The sequence below is a fragment of the Eschscholzia californica genome, unplaced genomic scaffold (genome assembly GCF_041429995.1).
Source record: "Eschscholzia californica isolate CP2 unplaced genomic scaffold, dmEscCali1.0.p SCAF_4, whole genome shotgun sequence".
NCBI classification, from domain to species: Eukaryota; Viridiplantae; Streptophyta; class Magnoliopsida; order Ranunculales; family Papaveraceae; genus Eschscholzia; species Eschscholzia californica.
Genome location: NW_028238461.1, coordinates 13,189,337 through 13,212,606, shown reverse-complemented (window position 1 = coordinate 13,212,606; position 23,270 = coordinate 13,189,337). Strand labels below are relative to the sequence as shown.

The window sequence follows — 23,270 nt, the reverse complement described above, 5'->3', positions numbered from 1 at the left end:
TTGATAAACTAGTCTTGACAATCCCGTCCCAGTGTTAAACCCTAAATCTTAAGTTCCCTTTTTTGTTCTTCTTGTCTTCATCTTCCTAAGTTCCTCTTCATCATCTTCATATTCGTATTTCCATTTCAGTTAAGGAGTTGGGTTTGGCAAACACTGGAAAAAAACCGCAGTGAATGCGAGTGACACTAACTTTGGTTGATTAGTCACATGTATAACACTGGAAAAAAAACCCACAGTGAATTAGACGCCCACCACCTCGCTTGGATGCCATATTAACCCGACCGAGCCTACAGATCAATCCGCAAAACTTATTGCTCACATAAACTTTTTACATGATTCTTAGCTCTTTGGCTCATGACTTCTTGTGCTAACACGATAGAACCAAGAAATATGACTTGAACTTCATCTAATAACATCTGCCAAGACCAATCTCAAGCTGATAGATGTAATAAATCTTAGACCACACGGAACAGGTACAAATTTATGATGAATTCTTCAATCATGAATACAAAAAATTCAGAAACATACTGGTATAACATGTTTGATAATTGAGATAACCTGGTTAACTTCATTGCTCACAAAACCTTTTCGGGTACTTATGACGCCTCGAGTTCTTCCTTTGATGTGCCCATCTTGCTTTGATATCTACAAAATTCTTGTCACTTTCACCTTCGGAAAACTCTGTTTTTTTCTCAGAATTTGAATTGCCGAAATCTCCTCTGATTCTTGCAGCTTCTGCTAGCAGATCAAGTATCAGCATCTCAGTAGTTCTTGATGTGATTCCTCTTAGGTACCAAGAAATTGGTGGTGGTGGAACAACTGCTGGTTGAATTAGTTGCTCTAAGCTCACAATTGATCCAACTCTTCCTTTACCACCAGTACATGAATCATACTCGGCCCATGATTTTGGTTTCAACGGAAAACATAAATTTTCGTCAACAAATAGAGGTTCTAGTTTCCAACATCCCTCAAATCTTTTCATAAAACCCGTTTTCACTTGTTTGAATTTCATCTGCAAACACATGAAATTATGAACTTTTAGTGGACAAAACAACCATAATGGGGCAAAAGTTGATATTCTATAATATGGTTTCTACCATAGATGAAAAAAGTGAAAAAACAGTGAAAGAAGGGTATCAACGTAGTATCTAGATTGTATACAGAAATCCCATCTCATTTCGAAGATTTAGTAGGGCTCAGTTTCCGAGTTTTTCGTTATGGTTACATGATTTTCACATGAAATTAACCTTTCGCAGAAGGGATTATTGATCGCCTTTGAGTGTGCATGAAGGAACGCTAAGGTGGGGGTGGAAAATGCCGGAGGGTTTGAGATGCCCGTCACGTCCACCGATGTCCATATGAGCACGTGGTCGCCCGAAGGCAACCAAGGGTACAAAATGTCGTATTCTTGTCCTTTGGACACTCTAATTGTATCTTGCAAATGCTAGAAAAGGCACTTACCGAGTAATCTTCTCTATTCTGGTCAACTAAAACATGGACTGAAATGGTTCCTGACCACCAAAGAAACCTCCATAAGGCTGCTTGTTCCACCTCAACTACTTGCCTTGAACCTTCATCAACCAATACCTTTCTTGATACTACTTCCTGGTAAAGAAACTCACATCAAGATAAAGCTGCTAAATGATATGTCTCATCTGATACAAACGTAGACCTACCCCAGACCTAAATAGGACCAACCATCCATTGAGAGTGAAAAAGTCCATCAAGAGAGAGAAAAAGAGTTCACCTAATGGAGACTGTGGTCTGTGGATATCGCGTAGGTCTGGAGTATGCTTTGACTTGTAGCCTGGTCTAGCATTACTCTTGGTAGATCAGAGTTATGTACATGTTGGTCTATGAATCTATAACAATATGGCTTCACCGAAGAGAAATAATGAAAATATAGATAGCAGAAGTTACTTTGATATTCTTGAAGACTCTTCTATTGTCAGGATCCGTAACAATGTTATAGACAGCATCTGGGGGTAAACCAATGTTGACTTTCACGTTAAGGTTGCAAAGAGAACCTTTTGGTACATTAACCTGCCAAGACATCACAAGTTGATTAATAGGAGTAATGTTTCCTTCTTCGAGATCCACTTCTATCGAAAGCATTGAGCACGCAGAGCTCCAATAGAGAACATGAATTTATTAGCTCACTGTCTTCACCAGGAGATACTCGGATCTCGCCTAATAATTTCAGACGGTCTTGAATATGTGCTTACTGTAATTTACATTGAAATGGAAGAAACAAAAATAAATCTCAGGATTAACTCAGTTACTTTATTCTTTTGTACCTTTATTTCAGGTGGCTGGTCAATCCAAGTCGGATTATCTTTCCAAGCCTGAAGTTGCCTATCCAAATCAGGCCCAAAAGCTGCACGAGAGTCTTTCTCCTTTTGGAAAGAGTTTGCACTCCTTCCATCTCTCGATAAATGTTTTAAATGTGACTGATGACAAAAAAAAGAAAGAAGATATTATCTACTCTGCCTGAAGGTAAAAAATCATCATAGGATTGTACCAAATGTGACAAAATGCTGACCTTTAAAGAATTTTGAAGTCGTTGAGGAATCTGAACTAGAAAGGAAGGGAATGCTATATTAAATGCTTTCGGATGTCTTTTACTCTCACTTTCACGGATATTTAAACTTGATCTTTTTGCTTCACTATCATCCATTGTAGTGTGGAACCAAAAACTGAAAAATATAAATAATTAGTTTATGAGTATAAAGTCATGATAGAGAAAGAGAAGCTAATAGACCAGTGAGACTTTAACCTATAACCATATACGTACATAAGTTTTATTCTTGACAGTGGAGTACAATTAGTCATACACGAATACCCTTGGAGTAACCATGCTATATGGCCTTTTATGCAATGCAATTAAGCAATAAAAACAAAAGACAACATACTTCTTCTATACTGATAATGAAAAGTTAATGCCGTTCATCAGTAAGGTTCTCCAATTGCTTTTTTGTCTAAAGGTATTGTATTTAACTGTAAGATTGTTGATTAAATACCTTATCGTACGCCAAAATTTCTATCAAAGAATTTGTAGATAAACATGCTTTAACATTTTCATTTTTTTAACGTTCTTCGTTAGGTGGATGGTAGGGGTGGGTTTTGGTTTTGTATTCATCCAACTGAAAACAATTGCCAATGAGCGGAGAGAACCTAGACATCTATATTCTTGGTTATTAGATCACCATTTTTCCATGTGGGACTATTCTCACACACGCCTTCATTTGTGGCGCTTTTTTAGCCTCACACGCGCCCCATGTGTGGCGCTCTTTGAGCCTAACATGCGCTCTTGTTTCCCTTTTTTGGCGACATGGAGTACGTGTGACTATTAAATCTATCAAGTATGGGCCTAGCCCTGATAACATGTTAACTTAGTGGCCATCCAACTCAAATTAATTGGCAATGTGTGAAGAGGTCCTAGACATTATATTTTTAGCTACTAGAATCCCCTTTTTCCATGTGCACTATTTTCACAGGTTCAAGTCGGGTCATGTTTAGTTGAAACACATAAACCGTAAGACATCTCCCTCTCAGTTGTTAGCATACTATTGGAGTGAGATCTAAAGTGTTCAAGGGTTAACTTAAGTCGCAATGTTAGCACGGATCAAAGAAGTTCCTTGAATTCTCAAAATAGTTACCATGAGCAGGTAGAAATACATACCTAAATCCCGAGCTAGCCTAATTTTTCCCCTTCAAGAGGTATAATAGGTTTATTTTCTCCTCGTTTGTACTTTAAAGCAGCCCGTTATAGAGAATATCATGCTCGAGCTTTTGGAGCAAGTAGTTGTCAACAGTTAACATAAGCACACTGCACCAATAAGAACCCAAAAAATCAAAAAACTGAATCATACTAAGTGGGACTAATTACCCTTAACTTGGACATATAATCAGACATATAAGTCACATAGAGAGCACCCAAATCATCCCACATAAATTTTGATCACAACAAGCTAAGAAAAATTCCACTAAATTGATATTCAGTGTTCTTACTCCAAATTAAATTCAAACAATAAGCACCCATATAACCAATAAACATCACTATGAAGAAGAATTAGTACTAGTTATTTTATATCATAACAGAGAAAGTTAACTAGTATCAAGTAAGAAGATTTCCTAAAAAGAACATACCAGTATCAGCATAAGCATTAAAAAAAAAGGGATAATTTAAAAGATTAAACTGATAGTAATAATCTAATGTATGATGAAATAGAGAAAGACCCAGTTACAAAAATCAGCGAAAAATTATTTCATTAGTAAGCAAAATCAAGTTTCAATTGCTTGATTGAGTTTTTAGATCTGGGTTTGAGCTGAAAATACTAAAAAAAAATGAGGAAAAGAAGGGATCCAGTACTTACAAAAGTAAGAATATAGGATGAAGAGTCAAGAGTGGAAGTTAATTATGAATCTTTATCTAAAAGAAGGATGAATATTCACTTCATTCCAGAAAATGTGTGTCTCTCTCTTTAAAACTTTCCCCCTTTTCCTTCTCTTTCTTTTCTTTCTAGGTGCGTGTAAGGTTTGATTAGGTAGGTTCAAAGTTCAAAGACTGTTGCTTCAAACAGTTAAATCTGTCTAGTTTGGAGGCCTTCCCACAAAGGGGAGATAATATCAATTACTATTACTATGATTTTGAGGGTCCAGCTCCCAGGTGGTATATAGATAAGAGGAACTCATGAACAAAACTGCGTATTTGTAGATTTAAAAGGCGCGAGCAATAACAATAAATTTTGTGGCTCAGGTTGTCGGGTCGTCGTAGATAATATCAAGGTAGTGGATGACTCATCTCTAAGGGTCGAGGATGTGAGTCCCTCGTCAATCGCCAAGAGTCTAGACTATAGCTGCAGTGTCGAGTCTTTTTTTTCAGTGGACTAATGTATGAAACCTTCGCCAAGAACAAGAACTCATATATGTTGGGCTTGGCCTTTATTGTCAAAAACATATTGGGTGGCTCATGCATGAAACTTTCACCGAGAATAAGAACTTGTGTTTGTTGAGCTTGGGTTGTTTCAAAAATACAGACAACGTCGATAATGACTAAAACTTAAGTCGTCACATATGACATGGTCTTTGTGAGGTCGTGTCATTGCAATCCCATATGGACGTTAGATTGAGCAGTGGTGTCCCTTATATACAGTTATACACCATCATTTCATTGTGCGTATTTTAGAGTTGCGAGATCTGAAAGTGTGAAAATAGACAAAATCGCCGTCTAGAAAGTTGGCCTATACAACCCTAGAAGAAAAGAAACCAACTTTAGATCCATTATCCACTCCACCATTGTTCTCCAAATAAAATAAGGAGCAAGTAGAGAGTGAGATAAGTGACAGAAGACTAAAGAACCCACTAATGGTGGAGGTTGGAAGACCTTTTGATTTACAAATAGAATATAGTTATTGACTTGACTAGTTGACTCACATGCTTGTTACAAATGTTCCAAGATAAAACCATGAGTTATTAAGATGATTATGTCCAATTAGTCTTATCACAATTTCACTTTGCAGGTTAGTCTCTCTACCTCCTTAATCTTTTCTTTTGATTTTCATGTGTTAGTTGCTCTAATTGCTTTCCTTTTTTTCCTCTTAATTTCTTTGTTGATTTGTTTGGGTTTGAACATTTTTGGTCACTTTATTCTTATCTTGATATTATTATATTTTTTGTTCAAATATCTTGATATTAGTTGATTTATGATATATGATCCTCCTATAAATCTTGATAAACTTCCTAGTTGACCTATACTTCTTAGTTTTGATAATTGTTTTTATAGAACTAGTTTTGATAATTGTTATCTTTCTAATTTTTTGGGACAGAATCAATATTAAATAAAACAAATGAGCACCATGTACAAATTATAATGTTAGGAAGGTGCCTCCCAATTTGCAGTGAAATTCTAAAAGACATAAAATATCTAGTTTTATCTCTTAGCCCAAAGTAATTAGCAAAGTATTTCCTCACGTTGTATATTTATTTGTTTACAACATGAAAAGTATTCATAAGGCTGTTCATATTCTACCTCGTCTGAAAATACATGGTATTAAAATGACTTTCTTAAGTCCGGTTTGGAATTTGACAGGAGTCAATTTAGACCTTTGAAACTTGTTACCCCCGAGATGACAAACTCACCAAAATTACTCCCCTAAAATTATTTATTCGGTAAAAACTTTAACAACTAACTTTTCTTTTCCCTTTCTATCCTTCTCTTCAATCCATCCCTATCACTTTCTTCTTGCCCGTCGTCGGTGGTCAACCGATCACCGACCAATGACCATCATTAAGAAAACAAAAAAGATCTTCTCCTTCATCCCTCGTTTCACCACTGCCGGGCAACATCATCTCTTTTTCTCTCTCTACAAAGTTGAAGGTTGCCTCACTCCCTCTACAGTGGAAAAAAAAAAAACACAGTGGAGAAAAGAAGAGTTGTTAGAGAGAAATAATTGAAAAAGAGGACTGAGAGAGATGATGGTGGAAGTGTAGTGGGCGACCCATGAAGCTGTAGTAGTGTAAAGGAGAGGTAGGAGGAGGAGGAGAAGAAGGAAGAGTTTTTTTTTCGGCGACCAACAAGAAGAAAGTGACAAAAGATATAAAAAAGGAAAGAGTTTTGAAGAGAGGGATAGAAAAAGAAAAGAGAAGTCAACCGTTAAAGTTGATTGACGGAGAAAAATGAAAAGGGGAGCAAAATGAAAGTTGGTCATCAGGAACAGAAAGGGGCTATTTTGACGAGTTAGTCATCTTTAGAGGGCCAAAATGGAATTATCCCTTCTAAAACAATCGAGGATCCTTGTAGCAGTTGGGCTTAAACAGAGCTCCAACCCAGCATAGCCCAATCCCAGCCTAGCCCAACATGCCCCGCCGGATTTTCAACTATGGCCTGATCCACACTAGCACCACCACTTCAACCACCGCCGCCGCCACCACCACCACCACCACCACCACCTTCTTAACTGAAAATCATTTAATGGGATTCCGTCTGGTTGGGTTGGTAATTGACATTTTCGTATCAAATTTCAGCTTTGATTCTGATAGTGGTAATAAGAGAGAAAGAGATAAGTTAACCCAATTTCCAACTATTTCTAGGGTTTCAAATTCATGATTATTGAAACTGAAGCTTAATTTCAAACCGTTTAAACAATTCCATTGATCCGGACTTCTTTGTCTCTGAAAGAAGATAATACACAAGTAGAGTATGAACACTCAACTGTGTATTATCTTTTTACAGTTTCAACCATTAATTTGTAGTGATATGTTGATATCTGAACTTTGCATATTATTATTGATAACTGAACTAAGAGCAAGCAAAAAAAAAAGAAAAATATAAGTTGGGGAAGTGATGAATTCTTGATTTCGTGTCAACTTTGATGATTAGTATTATTCTAGTGTGTGAAATACTTGGATTTTGGTTGTCTTTAGTTATTTTCGATATAGATATATTTTTTCTTTTGAAATTGAAATTTTCCATTTCTGTTTTTTGTACAATTCAAAACAACCAGAAAGTTGATGTAAGAGAGTATGCGAAATGGCTGAATATAAAGAGAAGCCAGTTAGTCCCGTTTCTATGGGGGCGATGATGTTTGAATCAATCCTCAGAGAAGGGGTTTTCCGATTTGATTGTTCGGAAGATGATAAGGATGCGGCATATCCAAGTCTTTCTTTTGCTAGTTCTAGAGATAGGGAGACAACGATCGTGACGGACAAGGTGCCTGCATATATCCCAACTTTCGAATGCGTTAATGGACAACAAATTATTAACATTGAGGTTAATACTTATACATCTTTTGTTATTATCATTCGAAATTAGTTGTGATCTTTTACTTTTGACTCTTACATTTTGAAATCATTTAGACTAATTTGAACCCGTTTTTCTCTTGTTTAGCTTCCTAGTGAAACCTCATTTTATGGAACAGGAGAAGTTAGTGGACAGCTTGAACGGACTGGGAAGAGAGTGAGTTGGTTAATTTTTTCTTATTCATTCAAGGTATCTATGTTTTTTAAGCATCAAGCAATTAAACATTGCAGATATTTACATGGAACACGGATGCATGGGGTTATGATTCCGGAACTACATCCTTGTATCAGTCACATCCTTGGGTTCTGGCTATTCTTTCAAATGGAGAGGCACTCGGGGTACTCGCCGACACAACACGACGTTGCGAGGTTTAGTTTCTTCGATTATTCTTGGAATTGGTATTATACTTTTTTTGTCGAGTCTCATGATATTTTACCACTATAAAGGTTTTAATCGTTTAACATATTTTTGAACAGATAGACTTGCGGAAAAAGTCGACAATAAAGTTCGTAGCTCCAGCTTCTTATCCTGTTATTACATTCGGTCCATTTGCTTCTCCAACAGAAGTCCTCACATCCTTATCACACGCAATCGGTTATTTCCCAGAAACCCATTTAACTTATGTTTCTTCACTTGTTTTTCTCTCTCAATTATCCTGCAATTGATGTTTTTTCTTCTATCCAGGAACGGTATTTATGCCCCCAAAGTGGTCTCTAGGTTATCAGCAATGTCGTTGGAGCTATGACTCAGATGTTAGAGTTCTTGAAGTAAGTGGGTTGTCTTCTGTCATACATTTTCTTTTTTATCTTCTTACACTGAGCATCTGACTCTATTGCTCATGTATGTTTCTCTTGTGATTTTATTTATGATTAATTTCCAAATGTGTGATAGTGCATCTTTGTCTTTTATATGTTGTTCGGTGAAACAAAATAGAATCTGAAAAGCAAGCTATGGATTCTTCCTCACTTATCCTATTTCATCTCTTTCATCGCGCTATGTGCATGTACCTGCAGGTTGCAAAAACATTCCGTAAGAAGGGGATACCTTGTGATGTCATATGGATGGATATTGATTACATGGACGGTTTTCGTTGTTTCACCTTCGACAAAGTATGTTTACTTCAAGCTGATTTTAGTTTCAAACAGTAATCTTTTGCTTAAATTTACTAAATATACATGCTAGTTGGTTCTCTTTTTAATAATTACCATCCACTAGTGCCATTTCCTTTCGATAATGTAAACTGAGCTCAAACCTTGCTATGTTATGACTAACAAACCTAAATATGAGTTTTAATTTTTCTTTACTTGGATTGTTGGATGTGTATGAAAGACTCTCTTTTGGAAGATAACTAATTCTGAAGCCTTACATTTTACGTTATCATACTTGATTCTTTACAATTATCATGTATTTTCTTAGCTCGTAGGAGTAAAAATCTCGACTTGCAAAAATAAAATAAAAATAGGAGGTTTATTATCACTGAGAATAAGATCAACAGTTAATCAAAATAAGCAGTTTTCTTGTTTGTATTAAGGATCACTGCCTGTTATGAATGGGTCCGTCGACAATAAAGGGTTGTGGCTCTTATATGTAGCGTAGGTCAGCTGTTCTTTTCCTCTTTATGTGAGAGATGAAACTTGCATGAAATGTCTATCTGTGCATAATTTGTCTATTTCCTCATCACTAAGTTTAGGCAAGATGACAATTCTGTTTCATCTATAAAACTGGTTTGCCAAGTGCCCCACAATAGATACTTGGTTCTGGATTCACACCTTCTGAAATGGTATTAGTGAAACCATACTTTGCATTGTTTGTAACTTAGCTTGTCATACACTTTGATACTAGATAGTAGACACCCAGAGTCCAACTACAAATTCTCTTTTCTAATTTGTTATGAAGGAGCTTCTGGAAACAGAATTCTAGCCATACATATCCGAATCAATTATGCAATGATTTAATGATTAAAGTTTTTCTCAGGAGCATTTCCCTGAACCAAAGACATTGGTAGATGATCTTCATCGTAATGGGTTTAAAGCAATCTGGATACTTGATCCTGGGATTAAACAGGAAAAGGGTAATTTTGTCTATGATAGTGGTTCTGAAATTGATGTATGGGTTCTGAAAGCAGATGGACAACCTTTTGTTGGTGAGCTCTTGATGCATTTATTTTGATTCTTGTTTGTGAATCGCAAGTTTGAACCTCTGCGGTTTATTTCCCAGGGGAGGCAGGGCATGGGCTTTGTGTTTTTCCTGACTTCACACAAGATAAAACTCGGTTGTGGTGGGCTAAGTTAGTCAAGGACTTCATCTCAAATGGTGTTGATGGAATATGGAATGACATGAATGAACCTGGCATTGCCAAGGTAAATCTCATAAATCAGTATCAGTAACTTGCAGTTTCTACTATCTATTCAAATTTGGTTGTTATGCAGACTGTAACAAAGACGATGCCTGAAAGCAACATTCATAGAGGAGACTCTGAAATTGGTGGATGCCAGAATCACTCGCATTATCACAATGTAATTTCTTCATCTGTAGTGGTGTGTTTATGCTTGGTACAGAGTATTATTTTTTTCCTGATAAACACCAAACCTAACACCTGATACGAATCTTAACATTACACCTGAACCATGAATAAAAATACAAGCAATAAAATTAAGTTGCTTTTATTTACTTCGATTAAGGTGGCATCGTATCTTATGAAGTGTGTCCATTATTATTTAAAATTATTTTCACGTTAGGTCTATGGCATGCTGATGGCACGGTCAACATTTGAAGGAATGAAACTAGCTAATGACAAAAAGCGTCCATTTGTTCTCAGTAGAGCTGGTTTTATAGGTAGCCAAAGGTATGCGGCAACATGGACTGGCGATAACCTATCAAATTGGGACCACCTTCATATGAGTTTATCTATGGTACTTCAATTGGTAAGTGGTTTCTAAATTTAGTGAAATTAAAAGTTTAAAGGGGTGCTCTATTGTATGACTCGAACACTAAAAGTTCAATTATATGTTATGGTTGGGCGGTGGTTAGTTTTTTTTGGGAGGTTGAAGGTCGGATTTCTTGGTGTAGGGTCTCAGTGGTCAACCCATATCAGGTCCTGATATTGGTGGATTTGCTGGGGAGGCGACACCTAAGCTTTTTGGAAGATGGATGAGTTTGGCTTCGATGTTTCCTTTCTGTCGCGGGCATTCTGAAAAAGGCACTGCTAATCACGAGCCATGGTCTTTTGGAGAGGAGGTGCGTTTTTGTCATACTCTATAAATATGAATACATTAGAGAGGTGTGTTTTTGGTATCAAGCTTACAATTAGGGAGCAACCTGGTTAGATGATAAGGCAATATGCGCTCTTGAACATGTTTTAGGAGTATGAGGATTCCGATTATACTTTGAATATAACCAGTTCTCCTCTAGGGATCAGTTAGAAGAACAGTACATTACTCGAGTCAATTTCTTAATATCTCAACTCTTTATTTTCCGTCTTTAGTGACAAAGACAAATGGTAGTGACGATCCAACTGTCTTTGCTTTATTAATGATATCCCTGTAACACCATAACTATGATGTTAGTTTAAATGTGGAGGTTTTTCATGGAAAATAACATTCTGACATATAGTGTGTAAACTTTTGTGGCGATTCCTGCGGGTGCAGGTGTGCGGCCCTACCGAGGACATGTCATCTTGTTAATGTGACCTAACATGCCAAGCTTTTCTTTCAAAACTAACTGATGTTTGTTCTGTTAGTGTGAAGAAGTTTGCCGCCGGGCACTTTTAAGACGATACCGCTTGATACCTCATATATATACTCTTTTCTATATGGCTCATACAAAGGGTACTCCTGTTGTCACTCCTACCTTTTTCGCTGGTACGTTCTTTATCAAATAATTCATTAATATCCCCATTCCTTTAAGTTTGTAGGCAAATTTCAGTTTTATTGTGAGGGCTGATCTTTGCTGGTTATATAGATCCCGAGGATCGGAGATTGAGGAGTGTTGAGAACTCCTTCTTGTTGGGCCCACTTTTAGTATATGCAAGGTATTGACTTAACACCATATTAACATATAGCAATTAAACTATTAAAGTCATTGGTTACAAACTTTCCCTATTTCAACTTTAGTGTCAAACGCGGTCCAAACATAACCTCTATCTCCGTTCTTAGCATTTTACTCTACCTATCAGTAGCCAATACACTGCTTTTTTTCTTATTAGTTGTTAATCGGGATCTTGTTCTTAATCTACTCTTTTTATAGCTTTTCCTTTCTTTTCTTTTTATCATATAACAGTTCATGCTTCTAAAAATGGATAGAGATTACTTTGTAGTATTACTTACCTAGTTCATGCTTCTAAATCAGCACAATCAAAGTAATTTCATGTCAGACAGTAGTCAGTACTCTCGGAGTAAAGTACATTTGTTATTCCTTTCTAGGATGAACTCGATAAAAGAAAAGGTCAAGGTAAGGGAAAGTACGTACTAGTGTCAATCTATTCTTGGTGGAAATTCATGAAAAACCGCATTTTTTCTTATATTTTTGGGAAAGCTTGTGTGATATTCATTTGTCTCCATCTAGTATTTTAACATTCTTGTTGATCTGGTTTTCAGCACGGTACCTGATAAGGATTCAGACAGTTTGCTGCATGTGCTTCCCAAGGGCAGTTGGCTACGTTTTGATTTTGAGGACACTCATCCTGTAATTATTCTTAATAACTCAGATATATGTTTCTACTAAATCCAAGTGTCATTCATTTGTTGATACACTAATTTTCCTCTTCCCTTGTTGTACGTGGTAAACTGGTAATACAGGACCTACCATTACTCTGTTTACAAGGTGGGTCAATTATTCCTGTGGGTCCTCATTTGCATCGTTAGAGAGCTTAGCTATATTGCTAAAGTTTTCTTGTGGAATCTGATATAACCTCAATTTGCCACTTTTAATTCCGGCATATAAAAGTGCTTTACAAATCCATAATGTGGTGTAGAAGGTAGGATAAATTGACACCGTCCAGGTAAGGTTTTACATTTTGAATTCCGTATAAGTTGTGGTCTGCTTGGAATAATCATGGAAATTATGCCAAATTCATGGAAACTCGTTGAAATCATGTTAGTAGTTTGTAATTGATCGAAGTATTATAGATACTCATATAAAATCCATTCTTTTCCTTAAGCCCTTTTGAATAGCCTTTTCCAAAGAAAATCCACCTACTTGAAGAAGAAATCCCCATGTAACACTATACTCTTAATTCTTCAAAAATTTCCCTATGTAACGTTATATTTCGTGAAGATATTTCTGTGATGGGGAAATAATTACAAAATAATAAAAAAATCAGCCTTTTGGAAATATCATAAAGGTTTTGATGAGAAGAAATTCTTTTTGTAAAAAATCCTTCGTTCACTTCTAGTGTGTCGAAATCCAGTTTTTTATATTATTTCCCCCATGAAACCTAGAAAAGTCATTAATCTATGGCTTCTAAATGCAATTTCTTTGTGCATGCTTTTCTCTTTTGGTTCATTCACATGCATCTATATTCTTAAGCTTTGTTGAGACTTGAGTAATATTTGTAGGGAAAGCTGAAGGTTGTCATTTTGAGGACGAAGGTGATGGATACGGGTTCAATGATGGAGGATATTTACTGACACATTATGTCGCAGAACTTGAATCTTCAATTGTTACCATAAAAGTTGCTAAAGTTGAAGGATCTTGGACGAGACCCAAACGCCGTTTGCATATAAAGTTGTTACTTGGAGGAGGTGCTATGGTATGTATGTTTGCTGTGAAGTGCAAAACTACTTAAATAAATGTTCAAAGTTTTCAAACCAACAAATTGTTGTAGTCTTCTTTCAATTATTTCTTTTTTACTTTTTCCGAGGAAAGGTTGATGCATGGGGAATTGATGGAGAGGTAGTACAAGTTATAATGCCTTCCGAACCTGAGACATTCGATCTAATAGCCGCTAGTGAAGAGAAGTACAAGAAAAGAATTGGTAAAAAGTTCTTTTATGTTAATATATAGGTTTTAAATGTATGATCTATTTATCGTTCATGTTTTTGCATTGGTCCCCATCTTGTCTTGAGTTGCGTATCAACACAACGCAGAGAGTGCGAGGAGAATTCCAGATGAAGAGGAGGCTTTAGGACTTAAGGGAACAGAATCATCTAAGACACTTGTTGAATTGAAAAGTGGTGATTGGCTTCTCAAAATAGTCCCCGGGATTGGGGGTAGAATGATTTCTATGCAGCATCTTCCTTCAGGTAACTCATAATGCATGTCCCTAGTAACCAAAATCATCTAGTCGAACTGATTAAGTCGAGATCACAATTTTGCTTACTAGAATTGGTTATGAGTGTCTTACTCCTGAATGTTTTCTTTCAGGAAGCCAATGGCTCCATAGCAGGGTTGAGGTGGACGGGTATGTAGAATATAGTGGAGCCGAACCCCGATCTGCTGGTTGCTTTGAGGAATATACAGTCATTGAGTGAGTGGATGAACTAATTTCGGTTCCAAGCCTGTTTTACAATCATGTAGTACCACCATTGAGGGCTTAATTACTTGACCATAATTCTGAACGACAAGCTAGAAAAATGTACCATCGGCTCCAAACATAAACTAAACTATCCAAATTACAACTTTTAATTCGTCTCAGCTCAATCTTCTGTATGTTACGGTTATAAATATCAATGCAGTCGACCTCTAAACAATCCTGTTTTATTTGCTTCTGTTTGATCAAGAAGTATGAAGTAATGAACAGTGAACAAGTTCTGTTTGATATTTCAGGAGAAATCTCAAGCAAGCTGCGGAACAGGAGTTTCTTAACATGGAAGGGGATATTGGTGGTGGATTAGTTCTTCAACGCCAAATATCTATTTCAAAAAATGATCCCAATGCTATCCAGATTGATTCCAGCATTATAGCTCGTAATCTTGGTGCTGGTTCTGCTGGATTTTCGAGGTATATAGAAAAGAACTTACCCCTTTAATTCTGTTAAGCACTAATTATGCTTCAACTAAACTCTAAGGTTCGGGTTAAACCAGTCTCCGAAAATCGGGCCCTAGAACGAAATATCGGTTTGATAAAATTTCATTTTCTTTTCTTCACGTGGTTATCATCACAACCCGCTCTTACCCTTTTTACTCATATGCCCTTGTTTTACTTTCTTTATTGAGTTTCAAAAGCAACTTTTAGTCCGGGATGTGGTTGGATGGTTCCAACGAAATTGAGTACTGACTCCCATTTCTTATTGAATTAAACGATCAACTTGCATTCAGACATTTTTTTTATTCGGCTTGCAAAACTTTTTGACATATTTACTTTATTTTACTACGAAAATCAATCCTACTGGCTACTACTTCTGGTCCTGGGGTTTCCGTACTTGAGGCGAAAAACCCGAGGCTTATCACTCAAATATGTTGTCCGGTACTGGATGCCTTTGTTCATCATTTTTGAATATTTTTTCTTATTTATCCGATTTTATGGGTCCACAGAAAATTGAAGTAATTAGAAAGAGGTTACTGGGGAGTGGGGACCTTTTCTATTATAAAGATAACTGCACCAGACCTATAACCGACCCGATTTGCTGTTATTTGAACATTGATTGACCTGCGATCTTGCTGAGGGGACAAAAAGCTCTTTTTCTGCTTACAAGTTGTTTCCTATTTTCACTAATTAATCCTGACTGATTCCTTGTAATTTGCTACTTTGAAGGTTGGTCTGCTTGAGAGTCCGCCCGGTTTTCACACTTTTGCACCCAACAGAAGTTTTTGTGAAATATATTTCTATTAACGGTTCTCAGCATGAAGTATGGCCAGAATCTGGTGAGCAATTGCTTGAAGGGGATCTACGACCTAATGGTACTTTCCTTTATCTCATGGTTATCATGGTCTCACCTTCTCTAGTTTGTATCTTTACAACATGGACTATCAGAATCTAGTGAATGAAAATATCCAAAAAATTGTGGAAGTTGAAATGTTCAGGCTGTGCCATGATTCAATTGGGGTATCTGGGTCATTTGGTTAAGCTTGATTTAGGATAGAAGCTCAATCTAAGAAACACTTAAGATCAATGCCACCGAAAACTCTACCCCCTTGCGAACAGGATTTCCCGAACCGATTTTTAATTATTTGGTCATCCAGTACTCCAAATTTGGCTTACCAAAATCTTCAACCCTTTATGTTACCAAATTTCAAAAGATTTAATAGGATTAACTAATTGGATAGTTCACTATATTTTTCTGCAGTTGAACTTAAAATGGTTTGATTTTGGTTTATGGATGGACGCCTTGTATGAGTAACAGATATATCAAATATATTTTAGTTTTGTTGATTAACTACGTGCATTTGTTGTATACGCATATTTTTGCAACACCTCGGTGCCCATTGTTGCACTCTTTTGTGTTGATGTATATGTATATCTATACATATATTCCGCCCTTTTCAGGCATCAACTTAGCGAAGCCAAAATCTTGTGAGACGAAAGTTAGAGATATCATGAATGTCTTACGTGTAGAATTAGGCCAAACAAATTTTGCTACCCGAACTTAGCTTCACATTTCTGTTAAGAGTATGTTGGTAGATCCGAAATTTCCGTGAACAATAGGAATCCCAACTGCTTGACTCCAATGTGGATAAGCCAAGCCTCTTGCTGCTCCAACCTCTCAGTTCTACATTAGAACACGAACAACTTTAAGTTAAGAAACTAAGAAATTTAACTTGTACATATTTGTTTGTAGATGCTGGAGATTTTTGCAGTTAACAAACAAACATTTAACTGATCTTGTAGATTTCTTTTGTGCCTAAATTCATTCACAAGGAAAAGGTGTTTTCCATCAATATAAAACCCTTCGTGCATAAATTTATGAATGAATGTCGTGTCTTTCATTTCCTTGAGAGTGAAGACTAATGATCCATAATGTCTTTTATTAGATGGTTTGATCTATTATCACCAAGACGCCTATAAATATCTAACATTGGGTTTTACTAATTCAATCTTAAAATGTGAAAATTCAAACTTTAAGGGAGAGAGTCCATAATTACTATTTTTACATACCGAACATCAAATTCCTTATTCAGGTCAGTCAGATATTTGGGGCATGTATTAACTATTAAGTAACTTGTTTTCATTCCAATTTATGTTTCACAGGTGAATGGGTTCTGATCGATCGTGGTTTGGGCTTGGGTTTGGTGAACCGATTTAATGTGAACGAGATTTTCAAGTGTATGATTCACTGGGGAACAGGAACAGTTAACATGGAGCTATGGTCTGAAGATCGGCCTGTTTCAAAGGAATTACCTCTTACTATCTCTCATCAGTATGAGGTAAGACCCATGGCTTAGTTAATCTGTATCTGCCGATGCCAACGAAGTTGTAATAGATTGTCTCTCACTAAGTATGTAAACTGACTTCTTGGGTGCTTCAGTTTCTTCTCTTGCTTGACATGATTATATTTCAGTGCACATGTCTGCTCTGTTATTGTTTGTAAAACAATGCTGTTTTTATTGATGGATATCTATATATTGCTTTATGTTTTAAATTTGTAGTGATGAAGACCTAAATATAGGACATAAATAATCCAAACACAAGAGGTAGAGATATCAATTTTCAATAGGTTGGTGGTGGACTACCTCCTACCATGTAAGCTCGGCTTGTTTTAGTAAACAGGAAGTTATTAGGGAACCTTTTTCTTTCTGAATAGTGAGTTCCGATCACTGGTTGTCTCAGTAGAGAGACACATGCCACCACCCAACCAAATTGGGCTTCACATTAGGGAACCTGTTTTCACAAAGCACAATCCTGGATAAGGGCATCCACAAAAAAATTCTGTGTTTCGAACCCAATCATCTTACTTGTATAACCCTCCATTTTGGTCAAGGTTGATCAAAACACACACACACACACCCTCCATTTTGGTCAAGGTTGATCAAAACACACACACACCCTCCATTTTGGTCAAGGTTGATCAAAACACACACACACACACACACACACACACACACACACACACACACACACAATCGGCGGGAAGTTCAAATGATGTAATTTAAAACAGTTGATGGCGTTATGCTACAAGCACTTGCATTGTCAGGGGATGTCTTCTAATAGATCAAGCTGCTTGGCGGCTGGCGCTATAACGACATGTTATTATATTAACACACACACACACACACACACACACACACACACACACACACACACACACAATCGGCGGGAGGAAGTTCAAATGATGTAATTTAAAACAGTTGATGGCGTTATGCTACAAGCACTTGCATTGTCAGGGGATGTCTTCTAATAGATCAAGCTGCTTGGCGGCTGGCGCTATAACGACATGTTATTATATTATGACATTTTTACGGTAAATCAAATGGTATCACGACTACCACTGTTCTATCACCACCACTACCACTCCATCTAATAGAGTTTGGTTTGAAGAACTCAGTTGATGGAGCTTGAGGTAACTTTTTTAGTTTCTAGAAAAGTTGAGAGAGTAAGCTTGAAAATTGAAATGACTACCCCCTACCCCCCAAGAAAAAAATTTCACACATTATTTAAAAAAAATTTAAGTGTCATGTCACCTATAGAACACGATTCTTATAATGAAAACTGGCTTGTGTATAGAACCAACATTTTTATAAGGAATTTAAGATCAATCTGCATATCTTCTAGTTATCCTATATTTAAATAAGATTCTTCGCCTAATAAATACTAGTATCAAACTGTGAGATGATCTAAAAAAGTCAGTGGAAAGTCAAGTACAACATCGTAAAATAAACATCCACAAAAACTCAAAGAATCTATGCATCAATATCAAATTACTATGTGAAGGAAAGTATAATAAAGAGGGCAACAAAGTTATTCTCTAACATAAGTTTGCTTAAAGGTTTAGGTATTCTAACTATTAACTAACAAGTTTGTTTTCTCATGTGCTATTTAACATCCTGAATGTGTTTCAAAATGTTCAAGTCTTCTTACTATTCAAGAGACCAACTTTGAGCCTATATTACTTTAGAGAGAGATGGAAAGAGAGTTCAAATATGTGATTGTGGGTGGAGGAGTTGCTGCTGGTTATGCAGCTCTCGAGTTTTCAAGAAGAGGAATCTCTCATGGTGAACTCTGCATAATCTCTGAAGAATCTGTAAGCATTATTTCTTTTCTCTGTTACTTACATTTCAATTTCTTGCCTATTCATCTTGAGTGCTTATTTGGGTCTTAATGATTTTGTCGTTTGCCTGTCTGATTTTTGGTTTTGATTCACAATATCATAGAGAAACCTCTCCAAAATTTCTCTGCTGATTTTCCCTTCTTTGGTAGTTTAATTGGAGTACTTATGTTCTGAACTATAATGTCGATACTTATAAAAGAGTCATACATTTCATTATTGTAAAACTGCTCTCTTTGCCTTCAGTCTATAAGCTACCTAATCATTTAGCTCGTTAACGTTTGTTATATAAATTGCAGGTTGCGCCCTACGAGAGACCAGCATTGAGCAAAGGTTTCTTACTTCCAGAAGGTATATCCATAGCTTAATTGGTTACGACAAGATTCGCTCAAAATTCCGTCTGCACAAGCCTTAGTCAATTCCGTGCTTTACTTGCATGAATTTTTGCTATAATTGGTTTTAGGCCACCCCAACCTGCATAATAAAACCAAATAAAACGGGAAAACATGCTCAATTAGGCATTAGGGAAACATGAGACCAAGATTATTCTGATAAGGCATTTGGTTCTGATATCTCCTATTATGCACATGTCTTCTAAGGTATATGGGGTTTCTCACTGTCGTTTACTTGGATTTTCAGCTCCTGCACGTCTTCCGTCTTTCCACACTTGTGTAGGCGAAAATGATGAGAGGTTGACCCCAGACTGGTACAAGGAACATGGTAATTCATCCTCTTTGAGGGCTCTCACCTATAAAGTGATTTCGAGTTGTTACATTTGTACTCTTTTATCTAAGATCAAGCATATTGTGAGCATTAATATATGTCAATTATCGTTCCTGTCACGGCTAATCTCACTTGCCAGCGGCATAGGCGATTGAACCATATCTCTTGTACATGGGAGATTTTTTCCCATGGTTATTAGATGGTCTGTCGAATTAAAGCACAACTGAGTGTCGTCAAATTACATATATGTATAATATGTGTGTGTGTGTGTGTGTGTGTGTGTGTGTGTGTGTGTCTCACAATGACTAATTTTCGGTATATGAATCTCTTTAGGAATAGAACTAGTTCTTGGTACCCGAGTTACATCTGTTGATGTGGAGCGGAAGGTATTATCGACATCTGCTGGGGAAACTATAAGTTATAAGTTCCTTATCATTGCAACAGGTGCTCAGGTACTAAATCTAATCTTTTATGTTTATCTTTACTAAACTTAACTAAGTTTAACAGAAATGGAGCTTCCACTTAGGCTAGGATAGGACTTTTTGCCATTGCTAATTAGTTCAATTATCACAACACAAAATCGACGAGTACTTTCCTTATTGCTCCTGCTTGAATTTGTATTCCCGGTTACAGGCTATAGAACTTGAAGATATTTTAGTAAGTGGGGCAAATGCTGAAAATGTATGTTATTTGCGCAATATAGAGGATGCCACAAAGCTTGTCGAATTGATGAAATCTTGTAATGGCGGAAAAGCTGTTGTTATTGGTGGTGGTTTTATAGGCATGGAATGTGCTGCCTCTTTGGTGATAAATAAGTTAAATGTCACGATGGTCATTTCAGGAGAACATTTGAGTAAGCACGAGTTCTTTCTCAAATTTAAATCTTTTGTGAAATTTCTACACTTCTTGGAAATGCTGTCTATGAGTATATGACAAATCTTGCAGTCATTTCTTTCGTTCAGTTACGGTATTGATACAACTACAAAATGGGGTTTTCTGTATAAGAAAGAAATACTAAATGCTCGAAAGTTGCTTTGATAGTTTTTCCTCGTACATTGATTGTGTTTTTTCCCAGTGACCCGATTGTTCACAGAAAAAATTGCAAGTTTATACGAAGATTATTACAAGTCACAAGGAGTTAAGTTCGTGAAAAGAACTGTAATTTTATCTGTTGAAAAGAACTCATTTGGGAAGGTAAGCAATTAGTTGATGGTAAAATGACTTTTGTTCGCTCAATATAAGTAGTTTAAGTAGGGAGATAGAGAGAAAGAGAGGAAACAGACTTTGTATCGTCATTGAAGTAGTAATAATTTATCTCGTACAGGTATCGACCGTTGTTCTTAAGGACGGAACCCGTCTACCTGCAGATATTGTTGTAGTTGGGATTGGTACCAAAACGAACACAAGTCTATTTGAGGGACAACTAGCTATGGAAAAAGGTGGGATCAAAGTAAACGGGCGGATGCAAACGAGTAATACCTCAGTTTATGCTGTGGGAGACGTTGCAACATTTCCTGTCAAACTCTATGGCGATACCCGTGGACTTGAACATGTTGACTTTGCCCGTAAATCAGCTAAACAAGCTGTCGCTGCAATAATGGCACCCGAAAAGATAGAAGACATTGACTACTTACCCTTTATCTACTCTAGAGTGTTCAAATTGTCTTGGCAGTTTTATGGGGACAATAAAGGAGAAGTTGTTCATTATGGTGATTTCTCAAGTGGGAAGTTTGGAGCTTATTGGGTTAGTGAAGGTCATCTTGTTGGATCTTTTCTTGAAGGTGGTACTAGAGAGGAGTTTGAAGCTATTGCCAAGGCAACTAGGCTAAGTCCGGCAATCGAAGACCTGGCCGTGCTTGAGAGACAAGGTCTTGATTTTGCAGTTTCGGTTTCTCAGCAGCAACAGCTAACAGTACCACCACCGACTGTCGTTTGGTATATAATTGCTGGGGTTGTTCTGGCCACATCAGTAGTTGGGATGGGCTATTGGTTAGGACGTCGAAAGTGGTAAATAAGAACTTATCTTGGCTTTAAGTAATGGTTTTTCTAAAACTCGTATATTCATGTTGTAGCATGATATTGATATTTACGTTGGAATAAAATCGAAAAAAAAAATGTCTATAAAAGTGTCCCAATATTTATTTTTATTTCTATTGTAATGCTTCAAATATTGCTAAATTGGTTCTTTAAAGAGGATAATATAGGGGCAACTCATTTCCACTTTTTTACTGACTTATATGTGGATGTTCTTTATCATGTGGATGTCTTACAATTAGGTTATTAAACCACTTGAGTCGCTTGACTCTGGTCGTAGTAAGTCGAAGTCAATAGTTGGTGCTTATGGGTTCGCCTTAGCTCGATGCGATTATGATCAAACATAGGGCTCTCGATTTGTTTTCCGAGCCCGAAAGGTACCAAAAAATGAAATTTTTACTCAAGCTACACATGCAACATAATTTGGTGGTGTTAATCAAAGTTGGGGAAAACTTTTATCTGAGGTGATTATGACGCCACATGCTCTAGTTGCGGTAGCGATGACAGCCAAATTAGCTATTAATCATGTGAAATCACTATATCAACATAAATGTATTATTGAAGGAGACTTGTTGATCGTGATAAAGGCGTGCTTGAGTCCGGAGTAGGAACCACCATAAAGAATTCTCTCTATTATTTCTGAGGTTCTTAATGAAGCTGCAACTTCAGAGAGTTTTCAATTCTCGCATCGTTCGGGTACCTTTAATGCAGTAGCTCACGAGTTAGTTAGATTTGCTTTTGGCGATAATGTAACCCAGAAATGGGAATGTTCTAACATTTTTTGTCGCATCGTAAGTCTCATGGCCACAGACACATGAATTTTAGTTAATAGGTTTATGTCAACTTCCATCAAAAGAAATATATTACACAACAATTGGGTTTGAGTAAAAATGGTGGATTGCGACCTTCACCCAATTTCGATCATGTTATTTCTGAGTTTTCAGAGTGGATGCAGGACTGCTAGAGCAAGAGCCCAAGTATTCTAATTGTACTCTTTGCTATTAATAGTATTGTCCTTTCAAATAATAAGAAAAAAATCAAGTACTCCTTCATCAAAAAAAAAAAAAAAGTACTCCAATCTCTTTGCAACAAAAAAAAATACTTCAAACTATTAAGGGCACCCGACAGAAACAACTTGATCCAGCTATAAAGCCCACGACCCAGCTCGTCCAGGAGACCCAGTTCGGCCAGATCTAGATTCAACCGAATCTATGATTGCATGTAGATAGGTTTAGTTATGATTTCATGTAGACTAAGTTGATATTTCATGTATATCCTCCTAAACCCTAATTGTATAAACTATAAATACTTCCTTCATGTAAACTAAATGGTATAATCGAGTAATACAAACTATTCAAATGTCTCTCTCTGACTTGGTTACTTCGTTGATTTCATTGTTACTTTTCATCTATTGCTAAGAGGCTAATTGCCTCTTCACATGGTATAAGAGCCTATTCGTATTTTTTTCTGAGTCTTTCACTGATGATACCACCACACAATCTGCTGGTCTTGTTACTGAAGTTTTCGATGTCCACCATTTGGATTCCCCTACGACTGTTTTAATTACCCCAC

The 23,270-nt window shown here is 36.7% G+C and overlaps 2 protein-coding genes and 1 pseudogene across 3 annotated transcripts; 2 read left to right on the top strand and 1 right to left on the bottom strand.

The window, feature by feature from the left end:
• Positions 1–378: 378 nt before the first annotated feature.
• Positions 379–4,646, bottom strand: LOC147542869 (uncharacterized). Its single transcript, XM_086635098.1, has 7 exons — positions 4,377–4,646; positions 3,683–3,829; positions 2,543–2,696; positions 2,298–2,450; positions 1,921–2,043; positions 1,462–1,605; positions 379–1,012 (listed from the first exon to the last, which is right to left on the bottom strand). Exons 3-7 carry the CDS (start codon positions 2,675–2,677, stop codon positions 569–571), a joined length of 999 nt encoding a protein of 332 aa, XP_086491224.1. The 5' UTR covers positions 2,678–2,696; positions 3,683–3,829; positions 4,377–4,646; the 3' UTR covers positions 379–568.
• A 790-nt stretch (positions 4,647–5,436) lies between these two features.
• On the top strand, positions 5,437–17,318 carry LOC147542868 (uncharacterized; annotated as a pseudogene). Its single transcript, XR_015223054.1, has 23 exons — positions 5,437–5,522; positions 7,506–7,771; positions 7,889–7,957; positions 8,032–8,169; positions 8,278–8,395; positions 8,486–8,568; positions 8,815–8,910; positions 9,776–9,944; positions 10,019–10,161; positions 10,231–10,317; positions 10,540–10,725; positions 10,871–11,038; positions 11,541–11,661; positions 11,762–11,831; positions 12,397–12,484; positions 12,598–12,671; positions 13,328–13,550; positions 13,667–13,775; positions 13,888–14,043; positions 14,165–14,267; positions 14,567–14,740; positions 15,494–15,639; positions 16,928–17,318. The product of XR_015223054.1 is annotated as an uncharacterized LOC147542868 (transcript).
• A 1,432-nt stretch (positions 17,319–18,750) lies between these two features.
• Positions 18,751–21,790, top strand: LOC147542867 (monodehydroascorbate reductase 4, peroxisomal-like). Its single transcript, XM_086632210.1, has 7 exons — positions 18,751–18,917; positions 19,241–19,292; positions 19,581–19,661; positions 19,998–20,116; positions 20,298–20,517; positions 20,740–20,858; positions 20,989–21,790. The coding sequence occupies exons 1-7, from the start codon at positions 18,798–18,800 to the stop codon at positions 21,673–21,675; spliced, it is 1,398 nt and encodes a 465-aa protein (XP_086488336.1). The 5' UTR covers positions 18,751–18,797; the 3' UTR covers positions 21,676–21,790.
• The last annotated feature ends 1,480 nt before the right edge of the window (positions 21,791–23,270 follow it).

Bases quoted from the DNA above. Each gene is read 5' to 3' on its own strand.
- LOC147542867 (XM_086632210.1), top strand. From the start codon at position 18,798: ATGGAAAGAGAGTTCAAATATGTGATTGTGGGTGGAGGAGTTGCTGCT. The intron at 20,117-20,297 runs GTACTAAATCTA...TCCCGGTTACAG, and splicing joins TCATTGCAACAGGTGCTCAG to GCTATAGAACTTGAAGATAT. The intron at 20,518-20,739 runs GTAAGCACGAGT...GTTTTTTCCCAG, and splicing joins CATTTCAGGAGAACATTTGA to TGACCCGATTGTTCACAGAA.
- LOC147542869 (XM_086635098.1), bottom strand. From the start codon at position 2,677: ATGGATGATAGTGAAGCAAAAAGATCAAGTTTAAATATCCGTGAAAGT. The intron at 2,451-2,542 runs GTCAGCATTTTG...TTTTGTCATCAG, and splicing joins GACTTCAAAATTCTTTAAAG to TCACATTTAAAACATTTATC. The intron at 1,013-1,461 runs GTAAGTGCCTTT...ATGTGTTTGCAG, and splicing joins AGAATAGAGAAGATTACTCG to ATGAAATTCAAACAAGTGAA.